Source organism: Somniosus microcephalus, chromosome 6 (genome assembly GCF_052327205.1).
Source record: "Somniosus microcephalus isolate GS21.2 chromosome 6, FLI_Smic_1.0, whole genome shotgun sequence".
Taxonomy (NCBI): domain Eukaryota; kingdom Metazoa; phylum Chordata; class Chondrichthyes; order Squaliformes; family Somniosidae; genus Somniosus; species Somniosus microcephalus.
In genome coordinates this window covers 236,281,549-236,297,749 of record NC_140992.1, presented here as the reverse complement: position 1 = coordinate 236,297,749, position 16,201 = coordinate 236,281,549, and the positions used below count along the sequence as shown (strand labels likewise).

The 16,201-nt window shown below is 46.4% G+C and overlaps 1 protein-coding gene across 1 annotated transcript in view; it reads left to right on the top strand.

The window, feature by feature from the left end:
* LOC147116537 (neural-cadherin) overlaps window positions 1-16,201 on the top strand; it is a 127,137-nt gene that overhangs the window by 34,995 nt on the left and 75,941 nt on the right. The window contains exons 2-3 of the mRNA XM_085992052.1: window positions 1,403-1,600; window positions 14,862-15,087. Coding sequence (XP_085848178.1) covers window positions 1,403-1,600; window positions 14,862-15,087 — 424 coding nt within the window. The remainder of the gene's footprint in view (window positions 1-1,402; window positions 1,601-14,861; window positions 15,088-16,201) is intronic.

The following is a 16,201-nucleotide window of genomic DNA, read 5'->3' as shown; positions in this document are numbered from 1 at the left end:
TTTTCACAAATGGAATTACATTTCACATATGGCTGATGTATTAAGTCAAATGCCAACCAATCTATCTTTTAATACTTGGAGCACCGTGAAAATTTGAAACTGCAGTGCATTAGACAGCTGGGAATTCCATTAAAAATATCAGGTACTGGCTATAAAAATATATGGCAGACCGTGCAAAATTCACAAACGTTAGTTTAATGATGCACAAGTTTTATGCAAAGTAGCAATGACATGTCAAGTCTGTATAGTGTATGCTAGAAGTGCAAGAATGAGTCTTAGTTTTGTGGATGCCATTGTGCTTTTTATATATAATCTGTTAGAAATACGGATGATCCGACACTACTGACTTTTACATGGAAGATCACTATTAGCCCGTGGACAGCGTCAGGAGTGGGATTAAGTTGTTAAAAATGGGAGACCTGACCCCAATCTGCTGCGAGTGCGCCCACTTTCGGTTTAACAGGGGCAGGTTTGAGGACAGACGAGTAACCTGCTCCTGAGAGGCAGTTGCTAATTATATTTAAATAAGGCTGCATGCCTCAGATTTTATCGTCAATTTGAATTTAATGGCTATGGGCCGGGTTTCCTAGGGTTTGGGAAACCCGGCAGCTGATGGGAGGCAGGAGTTGCTAGCTGCAGCAGGAAATCACTTTTCCAGCGCTGCTTGAGGGCCAGAAGGAGCAGGAGTGCTTCTAACCAGCTCCTCAAGCAAACCTGCCACAATCTGCTTCCCTCCATGCGTTCTTCAGAACCCCCCCGTGGTCTCTCTGACCGTGCCCCCCTGCTAGTGTTGTGGAGTTGGGGGAACACTCCTGTTCCTCCTGGCTCCACAGCAACGAATACTGATACATTATAAAAGTAATTACATTTCATTGGCGGCTGTAAAGAATCTTTAGCGGAGCAGGCTGGACACCTACTCTGCTGATCGATAACCAATTTCAGCAAGGGGGACCTAAAACATGGTATCCTGCTCTAAGCTCCCTTCCTCTATTAGCCCTGTGCTTGCCAACCTTCTGTGGCTCTCTACCCCCCTATGCATTGATTTCAAAATCCATGTCCTCATCTACAAATCCTTCCATGGCCTCGCCCCTCCCTATCTTCACAACCTCATTACTGACTTTGCCCTCCTTTGCATCTCCCCTTTTCTCAGCTCTGTGCTTCAACCATTTCAGCCCCAACTCTGAAATGTTCTCTCTAAACACCTCTGCCATTGTAACTCTCTCTTCTTTAAAAGCCTCCTTAAAACCTATCTCTTTGACCATGTCTTCAGTCACCACTCCCAAACATTTTCCCTCCTCTCTGTGTCCAGTTATTTTTGCCTCTGTGAAGCACTTTGTTATGTTAAAGGTGCTATAAAGGTATGATTGAATTAATTGCATTGTGTATGGTTTTCTGTTTTCAGGACAGGACTGGTATCTGCTGCACATTGAGGTGGTGGTTACTGATGTCAATGACAATGCTCCTGAATGGACCATGCTTCCTTTCCCATTCTTGGCTGTGGTATCACCTGATGCTTTTCCGGGAACCTTTGTCTACCAGCTTCGTGCTCAGGATAGTGATGAAGGTATTCATGGAGAAGTGGAGTATTTCCTTCTAGAAGGTATGAACTCAACTACAGTACTGCTACATCAGGACTTGAGTTTTTTCTTTTTAAAGTTTTTTACTTGAGTGAGGTAAAACTGCTACAGAATGTCAATTTTTTGAGCGACGCTATTCTGTTAACAAACTGTAATTTCAGTTTTATTTTTAAGGCGTTCCTAGCCACTTTATTACAATTTCTCAGGTTTGTCTTTGGCGTTATTCATACAATTTTTACAAGTCAGAGTGAAAACTCAAAGCTGTTCGTCCTGGGTCACTTTAATCCTCATGTTGGTTATTAGTGGACCTCTTAGTTACAATAGATAGATACTTTTGTTTTCGTTATTTTCAGTTAAAAATGGATATTCATGGGCAGGGTGGTGTCCCAACACACTGGTAGGACATGGGTTTTCACCTGTGATCTTCCATCCTCTCAGTTACCTGCTCTATCTCCTCTGTGTACTGCAAAGAAGTATTCAGCAAAGGTCAGGTGTTTTTCACAAGGAAGAAGAGTTAGTTGAACTGCTCACGTGCAACACCTACTGGTCGGCTCCAGAGAGGTATGGGCGAGATCTGGGAGCAGGTTGCCCTGCTGGTCTCGTGCGCAAACATGAGTTGGTGTCTGGCAAAAGGAGACTCAAGCAAGGGCATGAGTAGAAAATACCTTAAAAGGGAGTCTCAAATTGAACTAACAAACAAAATTCAAGATGCAATTCCTTGCAAGCATTCTGGCAGCGGGTTTCTTTTGTGAAGTGAAACAATGGCAATGTTTGTTCAACCATTGTCCAAATCAGAGCTTCCAGTAAAGCAGTAAGATACTCGATTTGTATCTTCACATGGAAGGCATCAAAATCTCAGTGTCCTCTCACCGTCCCTCCTCAGTGTGATGGGTTTTACTTTTCAGTAAAAAATAGCTTTGTTAATTAGATGTTTATTTGCTGAGCTCAGCTACGTGCTATGCTTTGGAGAAAATGCCAACAACTCTTCTGTGAAAACACCTAGGAGGATGCCAAATTGAAGTCAGCATAACAATCTTATCTCATTGCTTATATTTATTTGCTTTACAAAAATTTGCCTAAATTACTACAGCACCAGTCAGAGACAGTAGTTTCAGAATTCCTGGGGCCTTGCCTTGCTGGCATAAGTGTGGTGGAGTGGAACCCCGCCTACCCTTATCCAAGGCCTGAGATCGTGTCTCAAATACCAGAGGCAGGATCATTTGCATAGCCAGGCCAGGCCGCTGGCACATTCAATGGTACATTATCGGCGGCTCCCAAAACAAGCGCTCTACTCGGAGCTCCGGCACGGCAAGAGAGCCCCAGGTGGGCAGCGGAAACGCTTCAAGGACACCCTCAAAGCCTCCTTGAAAAAGTGTAACATCCCCACCGACACCTGGGAATCCCTGGCCCAAGACCGCACAAAGTGGAGGTGAAGCGTCCGGGAAGGCGCCGAACACCTCGAGTCTCTTCGCCAGGAGCAAGCGGAAGCCAAGCGCAAACAGCAGAAGGAGCGCACGTCAACCCAAGCACCCCACCCACCCGCCCCTTCAACCACCGTCTGCCCCACCTGTGACAGAGACTGTCGGTCCCGCATTGGACTCATCAGTCACCTGCGAACTCATTTTTAATGTGGAAGCAAGTCATCCTCGGTTCCGAGGGACTGCCTAAGAAGAAGATCGGCGGCTGCCCAGTTCAAGCTGATTCGCCCGTCTAAAGTGGAGCAGAATTCTCTGGAAGCCCGAATGGGCGGAAGAAAAAATGTTTTTTATTTAAAATAATTTGGCTCCCTCTGGGATTGATTACTTTATTCCCGTGAAGGTTTGTGGCCATTAGAAGGCCTCCAAGGGACACACGCCAGGTTCCATTGAGGCCTTTCAAGGGTGTAAGTGGAAGACTTTTCCTGGGGAAGGCAAGGAACATCCCCGCCCCCCCCCATTTGCCCCCTTGATGTTGGACGGAGGACTGAAGTTCTGCCCATGGATCCCCCAACCAGATTTTAAAGGTTGAGTCCAATGGGTGTAAATGCAACTTAATCCTCCCCCAGCTACAGAAAGTTTGGGGCCAGTGTGTAGTTTTCTTTTTAAAAATGCTGTCTTAGTTCTCTGCCTGAGGTACTTTATTCTTGAAAGCCAGGGAGTGTTTCAGTGCTTTCAACAATTTTACAATTTAAAAGAAAGTTTCAAAATTGCACAGTCGAGATAAATAACCATTTTCTTTACAGTTGCATAATTGCCAGATTTGAAGGGTTGATGAGCCACTTAGATGCCATTGTCATTGGGAATCATTTTAATTATTATCACTGGGTGGAAAATGGATGATAGTGAATGGGCAGCCTATTTTACACCTCTTCTGATTGTTTTTCCATTGAAGTCAGCAGCTTACCTTTACTGCCTAATATTTAATTATATGATATTGTAACCCAAGGGTGTAACAATAGGACTCTTTTGAACTGAACTGGATATCTTGTCTTTCACATGTGCCCTCTTATTATTCTCTCCAATCTTTTCAAAGGCAGTCTGAAACATTTGATGAGACAAGCAGATAAGAATTGTTAAGCTGCTTTATTCACAGACAGTAGGTGAACAAATAGCCTAACAGCCAAAACAAATTCTACTGTACTCAATCTCACTTCTCCCTTTGTAAAATAGGAAAACATGTGCCTTGTGCCCTGGCCCTTTTGTGGGCTGACTTACTTGTTTTTGTATACCTTCTTTCTAGGCAACTTCTAACTGGAAAACCAAATCTCCTGCATTTTTAGCTTCCAGCTCCAGGCCCAAGGCTGTGTCTTGCCATCGTTAGTTCAAAATCTGACTGACCCAACCATGGGCTTCCCTTTTTTCCTGTTAATTCTGAACCCAAGAAGCAGAGGGGTGATGTCTCTGATAAATAGAACATAAGAACATAAGAAATAGGAGCAGGAGTAGGCCATTTGGCCCCTCGAGCCTGCTCCGCCATTCAATAAGATCATGGCTGATCTGATCTTGGCCTCAACTCCACCTCCCTGCCCGCTCCCCATAACCCTTGACTCCCTTATTGTTCAAAAATCTGTCTATCTCCACCTTAAATATATTCAATGACCCAGTCTCCACAGCTCTCTGGGGTAGAGAATTCCAAAGATTCACGATCCTCTGAGAGAAGAAATTCCTCCTCATCTCCGTCTTAAATGGGCGACCCCTTATTCTGAAACTATGCCCCCTAGTTCTAGATTCCCTCACGAGGGGAAACAGCCTCTCTGCATCTACCTTGTCAAGCCCCCTCAGCATCTAATATGTTTCAATAAGCTCACCTCTCATTCTTCTAAAATCCAATGAGTATAGGCTCAACCTGCTCAGCCTTTCTTCATAAGACAACCCCTTCATCTCAGGAATCAACCTAGTGAACCTTCTCTGAACTGCCTCCAATGCAATTATATCCCTCCTTAAATAAGGAGACCAAAATTGTACGCAGTACTCCAGGTGTGGTCTCACCAATACCCTGTACAGTTGGAGCAAGACCTCCCTACTTTTATGCTCCATCCCCCTTGCAATAAAGGCCAACATTCCATTTGCCTTCCTAATTACTTGCTGTACCTGCATGCTAACTTTTTGTGTTTCACATACAAGGACCCCAGATCTCTCTGTACTGCAGCATTTTGTAATCTCTCTCCATTTAAATAATAATTTGCTTTTTTATTTTTCCTACCAATGTGGATAACCTCACATTTTCCCACATTATACTCCATCTGGCAATTTTTTGCCCACTCACTTAACCTATCTATATCCCTTTGCAGATTCTTTATGTCCTCTTCACAACTTGTTTTCCTACCTATCTTTGTATCATCAGCAAATTTGGCTACATTACACTCGGTCCCTTCATCCAAGTCAGGAATATAGATTGTAAATAGTTGAGGCCCCAGCACTGATCCCTGTGGCACCCCACTAGTTACAGTTTGCCAACTGGAAAATTACCCATTTATCCTGACTCTCAGTTTTCTGTTAGTTAGCCAATCCTCTATCCATGCTAATATATTACCCCCAACCCCGTGAGCTCTTATGAGCTTCCCATTCACAGTCTGTCAACCAAACCGACTACCCCGACTTCCAGGAGTATATACTCCACAATTTATGTTTTGCTCGCATGAATACATTAACCCTTTACACCATGAGTGTGAATATGTCCTTGGTCATCCGGACCAGTGATGAGACAGTAGATCCTTGTTGTATCAAAATAAAAAACAGAAAATGCTGGAAATATTTAGCAGCTCAGGCAGCATCTGTAGAGGGAGAAATAGGCTGCGAAATTCGGCTCCTTTGCGCCTGCCGTTAGCACCTCCAGGGAGTGCTAACGGGCACAAAGGGCTTATCGCCCAGGTGGGAGTGAGCTCCTCCTGAGCAATTCAGAGGGGTGCTGCTGAGGCACCCCCGCCGGTATCGCCCTGGGCCACTGCGCCGCCGGTGATGACATCATCGGCGTGCGCCATGACCCCTTAGCGCCTCACTGCAACCCCTTATCGCCTCGTGGTAGAAATTCAGCTGTGCCTCGCGAGGCTGCCGCAGGTGATGTCAGCGCCAGCCTCGCAGGTCGCGAGCCGGGCCAACCTCCGCTCGTGGGGCGGTAGTTAAAGGGCGGTGCGGCCGCGACCCGCACTGCATATTTTTTTTTGGCCGACCTCCAGGTTGGCCCTCCGTGGCGGCCCTTGGCATGGTCCGTGGCTGCCATCGCCCAGCCCAGTACGGCATCGCCGTGCCAGGCTGCAGATACAGCACCATGTCACCCTAGTGGGCAAGTGTGGGCCATTGGAGGCCCTGCAGAGCTCGCAGCATCCCTCCCCTTTAACGGGAGGGGAAGGGTGGTGAAACGCGTCAGCGCTATACTGTGTAGTGCTCCGGCGCTACTGCACTTTGCGCCCCCGACACCACCCCGAGAGGAAGTGGAGCACCCGAGATAGTGCTGCATTTCCTCGCTGGGGCGGTAAGCCGGATTTAGCGGCCGGGGCGGTGCTTCCATGCCGGACGCTAAATCTCCGGTGTTAATTCGGTTACCGCCCCCAAACGAGGCATAACCGAATTTCACCCCCTTAGAGTTAACGTTTCAGGTTGATGACTTTTCATCAGAACTGGAAAAAGTTAGAGGTGTAACAGATTTTAAGCAAGTACTGAGGTGGGGAAAGGGAGAGGGGAGGGAAAAACAAAAGGGTAGGTCTGTGATAGGGTGGAAGACAGGAGAGATTAAATGACAAAAAGGATGATGGTGCAAGGCAAAAAGGGGTGGTAATGGGACAAGTAAAGAAACAAAAGATGGGTCTAGAGGAGGTGTAAATGGGAATGGCAGAATCATTATCAGAAACTGATGTCCAAAAAAATGGGAGAAATGGTTATGGTCTGAAATTGTTGAACTCAATGTTGAGTCCGGAAGACTGTAAAGTGCCTGTTCATTGGAACAGTGTTTGAAGTCGAGGGCAGAGGAATCAGAGTGGGAGTGGAGCAGAGAATTAAAATGACAGGTGAGTGGAAGTTCGGGGTCATGCTTGGGAACTGAACGGAGGTGTTCCACGAAGCGATCACCCAATCTGCGTTCGGTCTCCCCAATGTAGAGGAGATTGCATCATGAGCATCGAATACAGTATACTAAATTGCAAGAAGTACAAGTAAATTGCTGTTTCACCTGGAAGGAGTGTTTGTGGTCCTGGATGGTGGGAAGGGAGGAGATGAAAGGGCAGGTGTTGCATCTCCTGCACTTGCACAGGAAGGTGCCGTGGGAAGGGAAGGGGGTGTTGGGGGTGATTGAGGAGTGGGCCAGGGTGTCGCGGAGGGAATGCTGAAAGGGAAGGGGAGAGGAAGATGTGTTTAGTGGTGGCATCATGCTGGAGGTGGCGGAAATGGCAGAGGATGATCAGTTGCATGTGGAGGCTGGTGGCGTGAAAGGTGAGGACAAGGAGAACCCAATTGCGGTTCTGGGAGAACACAGATCTGGAGAACAGAGATCTGGAGAACAGAGTGGAGAACAGCAGAGAGGGGAGCAACAAAGGGGCTGAGGTCACAGGGGGCACTGCCCATGTGAGAGTATCTACAGACACTCAGATTCCTTGACCTATCTGAAGAGCAGTACTTCTGCAGGCTCGGATTGACACGGCAGGTAGTCACGGATGTAATATTTGCATATTGATTTATCATTGGCCCACAGGCATCTGTAAGGAATACCTATTATATTCACATGTGATCACATGCTGAGTTGTCATTGGCCTGCAGGCATCTGTAAGGACGGCTATTGTTTGGAAGACCCAGGGGGTCCTGACTCCATCTTGTCCACATGGTGCTGTATTGATTGAGAAAGCTTACAGACCTGATGCTTCATTAAAAGAGTTTAAACTGTAATACTCCGTTGTCCTGCAATTTATTATTTTTGTACAAAGTGTGCAAAACAAGACATGGTGTCAGAACAGGGATTTGAAATGGACATCGTTGGAGCTCCCTTACCTCGAATGAATTGGGGATCTTTGAACTTACATAGAGAATGGTGCAAGTTCAAGCAACACGTGGAATTGATGTTCTCGGGTCCACTGAAAAGCAAAGGGGAGGAAAAAAGATGCAGTTATCTGCTCTTGTGGATCGGAGAAAAAGGGAGAGACATTTTTAACACATGGTCTCTCACCGCGGATGAAGCAAAGGTACTGAAAAGTTATTTAGACCGTTTTGAAGCATATGTGATGCCCAAGACAAATACGATATTCGCTAGGTACAAGTTTTAGGAGAAAGTACAAGGAGCTAGTGAGTCGTTTGAACAGTTCGTGACTGAGTTAAAACTGTTGGTAAATGACTGTGCATATGCAGATAAAGATGAGATGGTCAGAGACCGCATCGTGTTTTGAATACATTCAGCTAAAGTGAGAGAGAAGCTTTTGAATGTTGGGTCCAGGCTAACACTGGACAAAGCTATGGACATAGCTAGATCGCACGAGATAGCCCAAGTACAGTTGAAAGCCATAACCGGCGCCACGAGCAGCTCGTGTGAACAGACAGTGCACGCAGTTAATAGATACACACCAAAGAACACTGCCCAGAGAGTGTGTTTCAGAACAGAAAGAACAGCGAGAGTTCTAAAAATGGGCGACACAGACATAAAAGGCTTCAAAAACTGTGGATATTGTGGGAACAACTGGCATGGAGAAAAGGAATACTGCCCTGCCAAAGGAAGGCAATGTACTAAATGTGGTAAACGGAACCACTTTGCTAAAGTTTGCAAGACTGTTTTCGGAAAAGCAGTACACACAGTGAGTGACAGCCAAATGCCAGATAGAGAGCCAAATGCAGAGGAACTGTTTATTGATTCTGTGTCACAGAAAAAACAAATTTCAGAGACTGAGCAAGCCTATGCCGATATTGAGATAGGAAAACAGGGCAAAGAGCTTAAGTTTAAACTAGACACTGGATCTCAGGTTAATGTAATTCCTCTGAGTGAGTATCACAGCTTGAAGGATGAGTGTGAGCTACAGCCCACCTCACGCAAACTGATCGGCTATGGGGGTGAGCAGCTCATTGTAAAAGGCACATGCATGATGAAATGCAAGTACAAAGAAAGCGACATGATGCTGGACTTTTACATTATTGACACTCAAGCACCTCCAGTGCTAGGTCTAAAGGCATGTTTAGACATGGACCTCGTCAAGCTAGTGCTATCATTGACAGCACCAGTTCATAAGCAGACAGTCATGGATGAGTTTGCTGATGTCTTCAAAGGAATTGGACTATTCCCAGGTGAATGCACTATTCACCTTGACCCAGCAGCAACCCCTGTGGTTTGCCCACCGAGAAGGATACCCCTTGCTCTACGTAGTTGCCTGAAGGAGGAGTTACAGAGCATGGAGAATACAGAAATCATCGTCCGGGAAACAGAACCGACAGAGTGGGTCAATGCGTTAGTAGTGGTTGAGAAACCACGTACAGGCAAGCTCAGAGTCTGTCTCGACCCCAGAGATTTGAACAAGGCTATCAAACGCCCTCACTACCCTCTACCAATGCTAGATGACATCACACCCAAGCTAATGGGAGCACGTTACTTCAGTGTAATGGACGCACGATCAGGATACTGGAATATCAAGCTCACGGAAGAGTCATCTAAGCTAACAACGTTCAACACACCATTTGGACGCTACCGATTTCTGCGTTTACCATTTGGTCTTATCTCAGCTCAGGATGAATTCCAGCGGAAGATCGACGAAACCTATGAAGGCCTCGACGGAGTAGTCACAATCGTAGACGACCTCCTCATCTATGGCAGGAATAGAGAGGAACATGACAGGAACCGCCGTGCGATGCTACAAAGATCACGGGAGAAAGGTATCTGGCTCAGCACCGAGAAAAGCATAATCGGATCCACCGAGATCAGTTATTTCGGGCATCGCCTCTCAACTGATGGCATTAAGCCAGATCCAGAGAAAATCTCCGCCATCAAGAAGATGGAGCCGCCGAAGAACCGCGCAGAGCTAGAGACAGTACTAGGCATGGTTAACTACTTAGCCAAGTTTGCCCCGAGCCTCTCCAAAATCAACGCACCCATGCGTCAGTTGCTCAAACAATCCAATGAGTTCCTGTGGGACAAACAACATGACACAGCATTTCAGAAAATGAAAGACCTAATCGCCAGAGAACCAGGACCGGTTCTTGCCTACTTCGACCCCAACAAAGAGCTCAGACTACAAGTGGACGCGTCAAAGTACAGACTAGGCACAGTATTACTGCAAGAAGGAGAGCCCATCGGCTATGCTTCCAGATCTCTCTCAGACAGTGAAATCAACTATGCTCAAATCGAGAAAGAGCTATATGCAATTCTGTTTGGATGTAAGCGTTTCCACCAATACATCTATGGCCGACAAGTCATTGTGGAATCCGACCACTAGCCCCTTGAGTCAATCATGAGGAAACCACTAGCCGCAGCTCCACCAAGGCTACAGAGAATGATCCTTCAGCTACAGAAGTATGACTTCACAATCATTCACCGTCCAGGCAAAGACATTCCTGTCGCAGACACGCTCTCCAGAAAGTCTCTTAGCTACCAGGACAGCAGCCTCAGTGAAGGCATGGATGTGCAGGTGCACATGGTGTACAACAGCTTACCTGCGAGTGACTCAAAACTGAAGGAGATCCGAGCAGAAACAGAGAAAGATGCACAACTCACACTGCTGAGCAAAGTCATACATGAAGGATGGCCTGAGGAAAGGAGGAAATGCCCTCAGAGCATATCTGAATTCTGGAACCACAGAGACGAACTGTCACAAATCAACGGAATCGTCTTCAAAGGGGAGAAAATCATCATTCCTACCAGTCTCAGAGAAGAGATGTTGACAAAAATTCATGCTGGACATATGGGCATGGAAAAATGCAAAGAGCACGTGACATTATGTTTTGGCCTGGAATGTGCAAACACATTGAGGACATTGTCGGAAAATGTTCCATTTGTCTAGAATGCCGCCCATCAAATGTCAAAGAGCCCATGATACCTCACCGTATCCCAGACAGGCCGTGGCAGGTCATCAGCTGCAAGCAAGTGCATGCAAAACGTGTACAGAGACAGCAACACCAAAAGAGATACTATGACAGGTCAGCTAGACTACTGCCACCGTTGCACAATGGAGAATCCATCAGAATCCAGGAGCTTGACTACTGGAAGCCAGCAGTCGTCATCCAGCCAGCTGACACTGAGCGATCGTATCACGTCCGCACTCCAGAAGGACAGGTGTACTACCGCAATCACAGGCACCTCCTGAACACCAAGGAACAACACCGTCATTCCGACGAGAGATCAAGCCTAGAGTTATCCTTGACTTGTGAACTGCCAAAGGGTGTAGGCGGATCGCTGCCCTAAAAAAAACTGTACATCGTTATTGAAACATTGAGATGTTTTCAGTGCTAGTTAAATGTTGAGTTTACTTATATGTTGATGCTACTGAGAACATTATGTAGAAGAAAGGTTCAAAAGTAATGCATAACATTTTTCTTTTAAAAGGGGATGTAACATTTGCATATTGATTTATCATTGGCCCGCAGGCATCTGTAAGGAATACCTATTATATTCACATGTGATCACATGCTGAGTTGTCATTGGCCTGCAGGCATCTGTAAGGACGGCTATTGTTTGGAAGACCCAGGGGGTCCTGATTCCATCTTGTCCACACGGTGCTGTATTGATTAAGAAAGCTTACAGACCTGATGCTTCATTAAAAGAGTTTAAACTGTAACACTCCGTTGTCCTGCAATTTATTATTTTTGTACAAAGTGTGCAAAACAAGACAACGGACATCTGCAGCATCCTTCAAGAAGAGTTGCTTCCTGCTGGACCTGGTGGCCATGCATTGCCCATCACTGTGAAAGTCACCACTGACCTCAATTTCTTTGCATCAGGCTCCTTCCAGTGTGCCACCGGAGACACCTCGAGGGTCTCTCAGTCAGCTGCACATAAATGCATACATCAAGTCTATGTATACATTCAATTGAGTAGAATAGGCCTATATTCCTTAGAGTTTAAAAGAATGAGAGGTGATCTCATTGAAACATATAAAATTCTTAAAGAGGGTGGATCCTGGGAGGATGTTCCCCCTGGCTGGGGAATCTAGAACTAAGGCGTCCCAGACTCAGAATAAGGGGTTGGCCATTTAGGACTGAGATAAGAAGAAATTTCTTCACTCAAAGTGTTGTGAATCCTTGGAATTCTCTACCCCAGAGAGCTGTGGATGCTCAGTCATTGAGTATATTCAAGACAGAGGTCAATAGATTTTTGGATACTAAGTGAATCAAGGGATATGGGGAAAGTGTGGGAAGGTGGAGTTGAGTAAAAGATCAGCCTAGATCTTATTAAATGGAAGAGCAGGCTCAAAGAGCCAAATAGCCTACTCCTGCTGCTATTTCTTAGGATCTTATAAGTCACGTATGGATTGTTTTGCCAGGGTGTCGACTTATGTCATCTTCCCCTATGACGACAATAGCCAGAATGAGCTTCTCTGGCTGGCTTCCCACAGGTGGCAGGTGCGATTCATTGCACACATATGGCAATACGATGACCACCAGATCAATCAGGAGGTTTTATCAACCGGAAGGAATTTCATTCCATCAATGTACAGCTGGTATGCAACCACAAGAAAAAGTTCATACAGGTGTGCACCAGATTCCCTGGGAGCTGTCACGATGCATTTATACTGCAGCAGTCTAACATTCCAAACCTCTTCGTACCAGGAAACAGAATTAAGGGCTGGCTCGTAGGAGACAAGAAATACACCCTTCAAACTTGGCTCATGACACCTGTTGGTAACCCCACAAGTGAGGTGCAGGAGTGCTACAACAAGAGCCACATGACCACCAAAAGTGTCATCGAGCAAGCCATCGGCATGTTGATGATCAGTGCCACGTTGTAAGACCACAGATAAGGTATCCATCATCCTTTTTAAGGCGGCAGATGTCTCCTGCATGGTTGTGGTCATGGCCCGCATGGACTCATTTCAGAACCGTGCTTGAAGCTCCATGGAGGCGGCCATTCTCTCCATAGTAGACATTCTTGCAATTACCTGCGACACCAATCCACTATTTTTGGAGATGGACTCTTCCATCTGCTTCGTTATTTTGGAGAGTATGCATGGCACGTCTGTCAGTACCTCGCAAAGTTGCTGCTGTATCTCTATCATTCTCCTTCTCAACGATAGCTCCTGGGGTTCAGCATCTGTGTCCAATTGAGCAGAGCTTGGAGAGGATTGCGTCCCGCAACACAGACTCTCTCAAAGAAGGGAAGAGAGGTAGCGAGGCGCAGAGGTTTAGGGAGGGGATTCCAGAGTTTAGAGCCTAGGCAGCTGAAGGCATGGCTGCCAATGGGGGAGCGATTAAAATCAGGGATGCACAATAGGCGAGTATTGGAGGACTGCAGAGATCTCGGAGGGTTGTAGAGGTGGTTACAGAGCTAGGGAGGGGCGAGGCCATGGAGGGATTTGAAAACAAGGATGAGAATTTAAAAATGAAGGTGTTGCTCAACCGGGGAGCCAATGTAGGTCAGCGAGCACAGGGGTGATGGGTGAACGGGACTTGGTGCGAATTAGGATACGGGCAGCAGAGTTTTAGATGAGCTCAAGTTTATGGAGGGTGGATGATGGGAGGCCGGCCATGAGAGCGTTGGAATAGTCAAGTTTAGAAGTAAGAAAGCGATGGATGAGGGTCTCAGCAGCAGATGAGCTGAGGCAGGGGCAGAGTCGGGAGATGTTACAGAGGTGGAAGTAGGTGGTCTTGGTAATGGTGCGGCTATGTGGTCGGAAGCTCATCTCGGGGTCAACTTCGGTATTGCCCATTTTGGGGCGCTAATATTGGCTGGGTGCAAAGTTTAGCGCCCGGTGCTAATTATCCCCTCCGATTGCAAAATTCGCACCTGGAGGGAGTTGAGAGCTAAATCAGGCGCTACACACCTCTCTTCAGGTGCAAACGGCAGGGAGCGAGGCGCTACCTCAGAACGCTACCGAAGCTCAGGCGATGTCAGTTACCATGGAAGCCAGACAGACTGGCGTCGTCCAGTCTTAAAGGGGAGGGGCCATCTTGCTGACCAGCCACACCGTGCTCATTGCAGCCTTGAATCTCGGCCTGGAGAGACCTCAAAAACAATTGTGTTGGAAGTACTAATGGATAGGCCCAGGGAAAGAGCTCGGCACTTAGGAATCTCAAAAGTGGTGCTGAAGGCCAAAACACCTTAGGACAGCGTTAAAACCAAACATTTTGCTGACAAGAAAAGGCAGGATGTGCCCACCTTTAAATAGCACTCCCCCAGCCCCTTCCTGACTTGAAAACATTCCCCATTACCTGTCGTTCCTAGCGGCAGGCGCTAAGGCAGAGGGTGCGACTCAATATCCGGTTCGGGGCACTACCGGGGCGTTGCACGCTTGACTGACATCACGATCTGCAGGCGCAGAAGAGCGTGGCGGTAGTGTTTTGCGCTGCCGCAAAACGACTGGTCAATTTCGCAAGCGGTGCTAAAATCGCCGGGCTCCGGCGCTAAGTACCTAGCGCCCTGTTAGCGCCCCCCCGAAGACGCTAACAGGAGGCGCTAACCAACCGAATTTTTCCCCCAGCGAGAGGGAAACTAGATTGACGGAAGATTTCCCCTATGCACTATGTGCAACAAAATTGTAAACCTGTTTTTATAAATGAGTTTACATTTTCATTTCACATAGTGCACACAGGAAATCTCCATTCCTGTGTTATAAATCATTTCATGCAGTGTTGAAGTGTGAATCTATTACTGAGGAGTTTGCTAAGTACCACTGTTTATATATTCTAATAGGTGGAGATGGGCGGTTTGAAGTGGACAGAAAGTCTGGTTCAATTCGAACTACAGGACTGCCCCTGATGAAAGACAATGAGTACCTGCTGACTGTGCTGGCAACAGACAAACTGGGAAATAAAGGTGTCCCTGCTGTTGTGTCTGTCATTGCTGGACCCCGTGCACCTCAGTTTGCAAATCTGTCTTACGTTATTCAGATTCCTGAAGACACTGTAGCGGCTCAATCGTGAGTAGAAATTCAAATCCAGACTCTAGTAAAGTTCAGCTGTGTCCTGTGAAAAATATGGAGAGAATACATTGGTTCTATCAAAACTCTTCATAATTTTAAGGATCTCCATTAAATCTCTTCTCAGCCTGGTATCTGAATTCTCTCCTCATAACTATGGTTTCCCATCTCTGGCATCATCCTGGTAAATCTACTGAATGCTCTCTATGGCTTTAATTTCCTTTCTATAATTGGGTGCTCAAAACTGCACACACTACTCTAATGATGTCTGAGTCAATGTTTTGTACAAATGCATCACTACTTCTTGACACTTGTTCTCATTGCTCCTATTTATAAAACCTAAAACTCTATTGGGCTTTTTATAGTTTTATCTACCTGCAGTCATACTTTCAGATATTATGTATTTGAACCCCTATGTCTCTCTGTTCAACCATATACTTCAGTTTCTTTCCATGGTGTATATTCCCACTTTTTGTTACTACTCCCAAACGTTATCCTCCTTAAATTGCATCTGCTACCTGTCTGCACATCCTTATCTATGTATTCCTGAAGTCTTTTGTAGTCCTCTTCACCATTTGACAAATCTCCCTCTTTCATGTTGTCAACAAATTTTGAGATTGTGTTCCCGATACCCAAGTACAAATCATTTACAAATACCAAGAACAAATGTCAACCCAGCACTGACCCCTGGGGTATACCATTTCCAACCCTTCTCCAATCCAAACAATATCCATTTATCCTAAATTTTTGGTCTATAAATTTGGCCTACTGAGCTCCCAATATGGCAGGCAGGAAGTATGCTGCTCGCCACATTGGTGAAGGAAAAAAATAGGCAAATAAGGGGCCTAAGGCTTGTGTGACGCCCTCACTGCAAGATTGGTTTGCCCTGAGGCAGCTGGCGCCAGCGCCATTTGCACCTGGTAAAACCAAACCTCGAGACCGCCCGTTACCAAAAAGGTACGTTTTTGAACTTTACTTACCTGAATTTGGAGCTGAAAGGAGCAGGGAGCGCTCCTCTCGACCCCACATTTAAAGAAACCAGGCCACCACCCCTCCCGATTGCTGCCAATCCCCCCGATCGCTGCTGCTCCCCCCAACCAAGCCTCCATTCCAC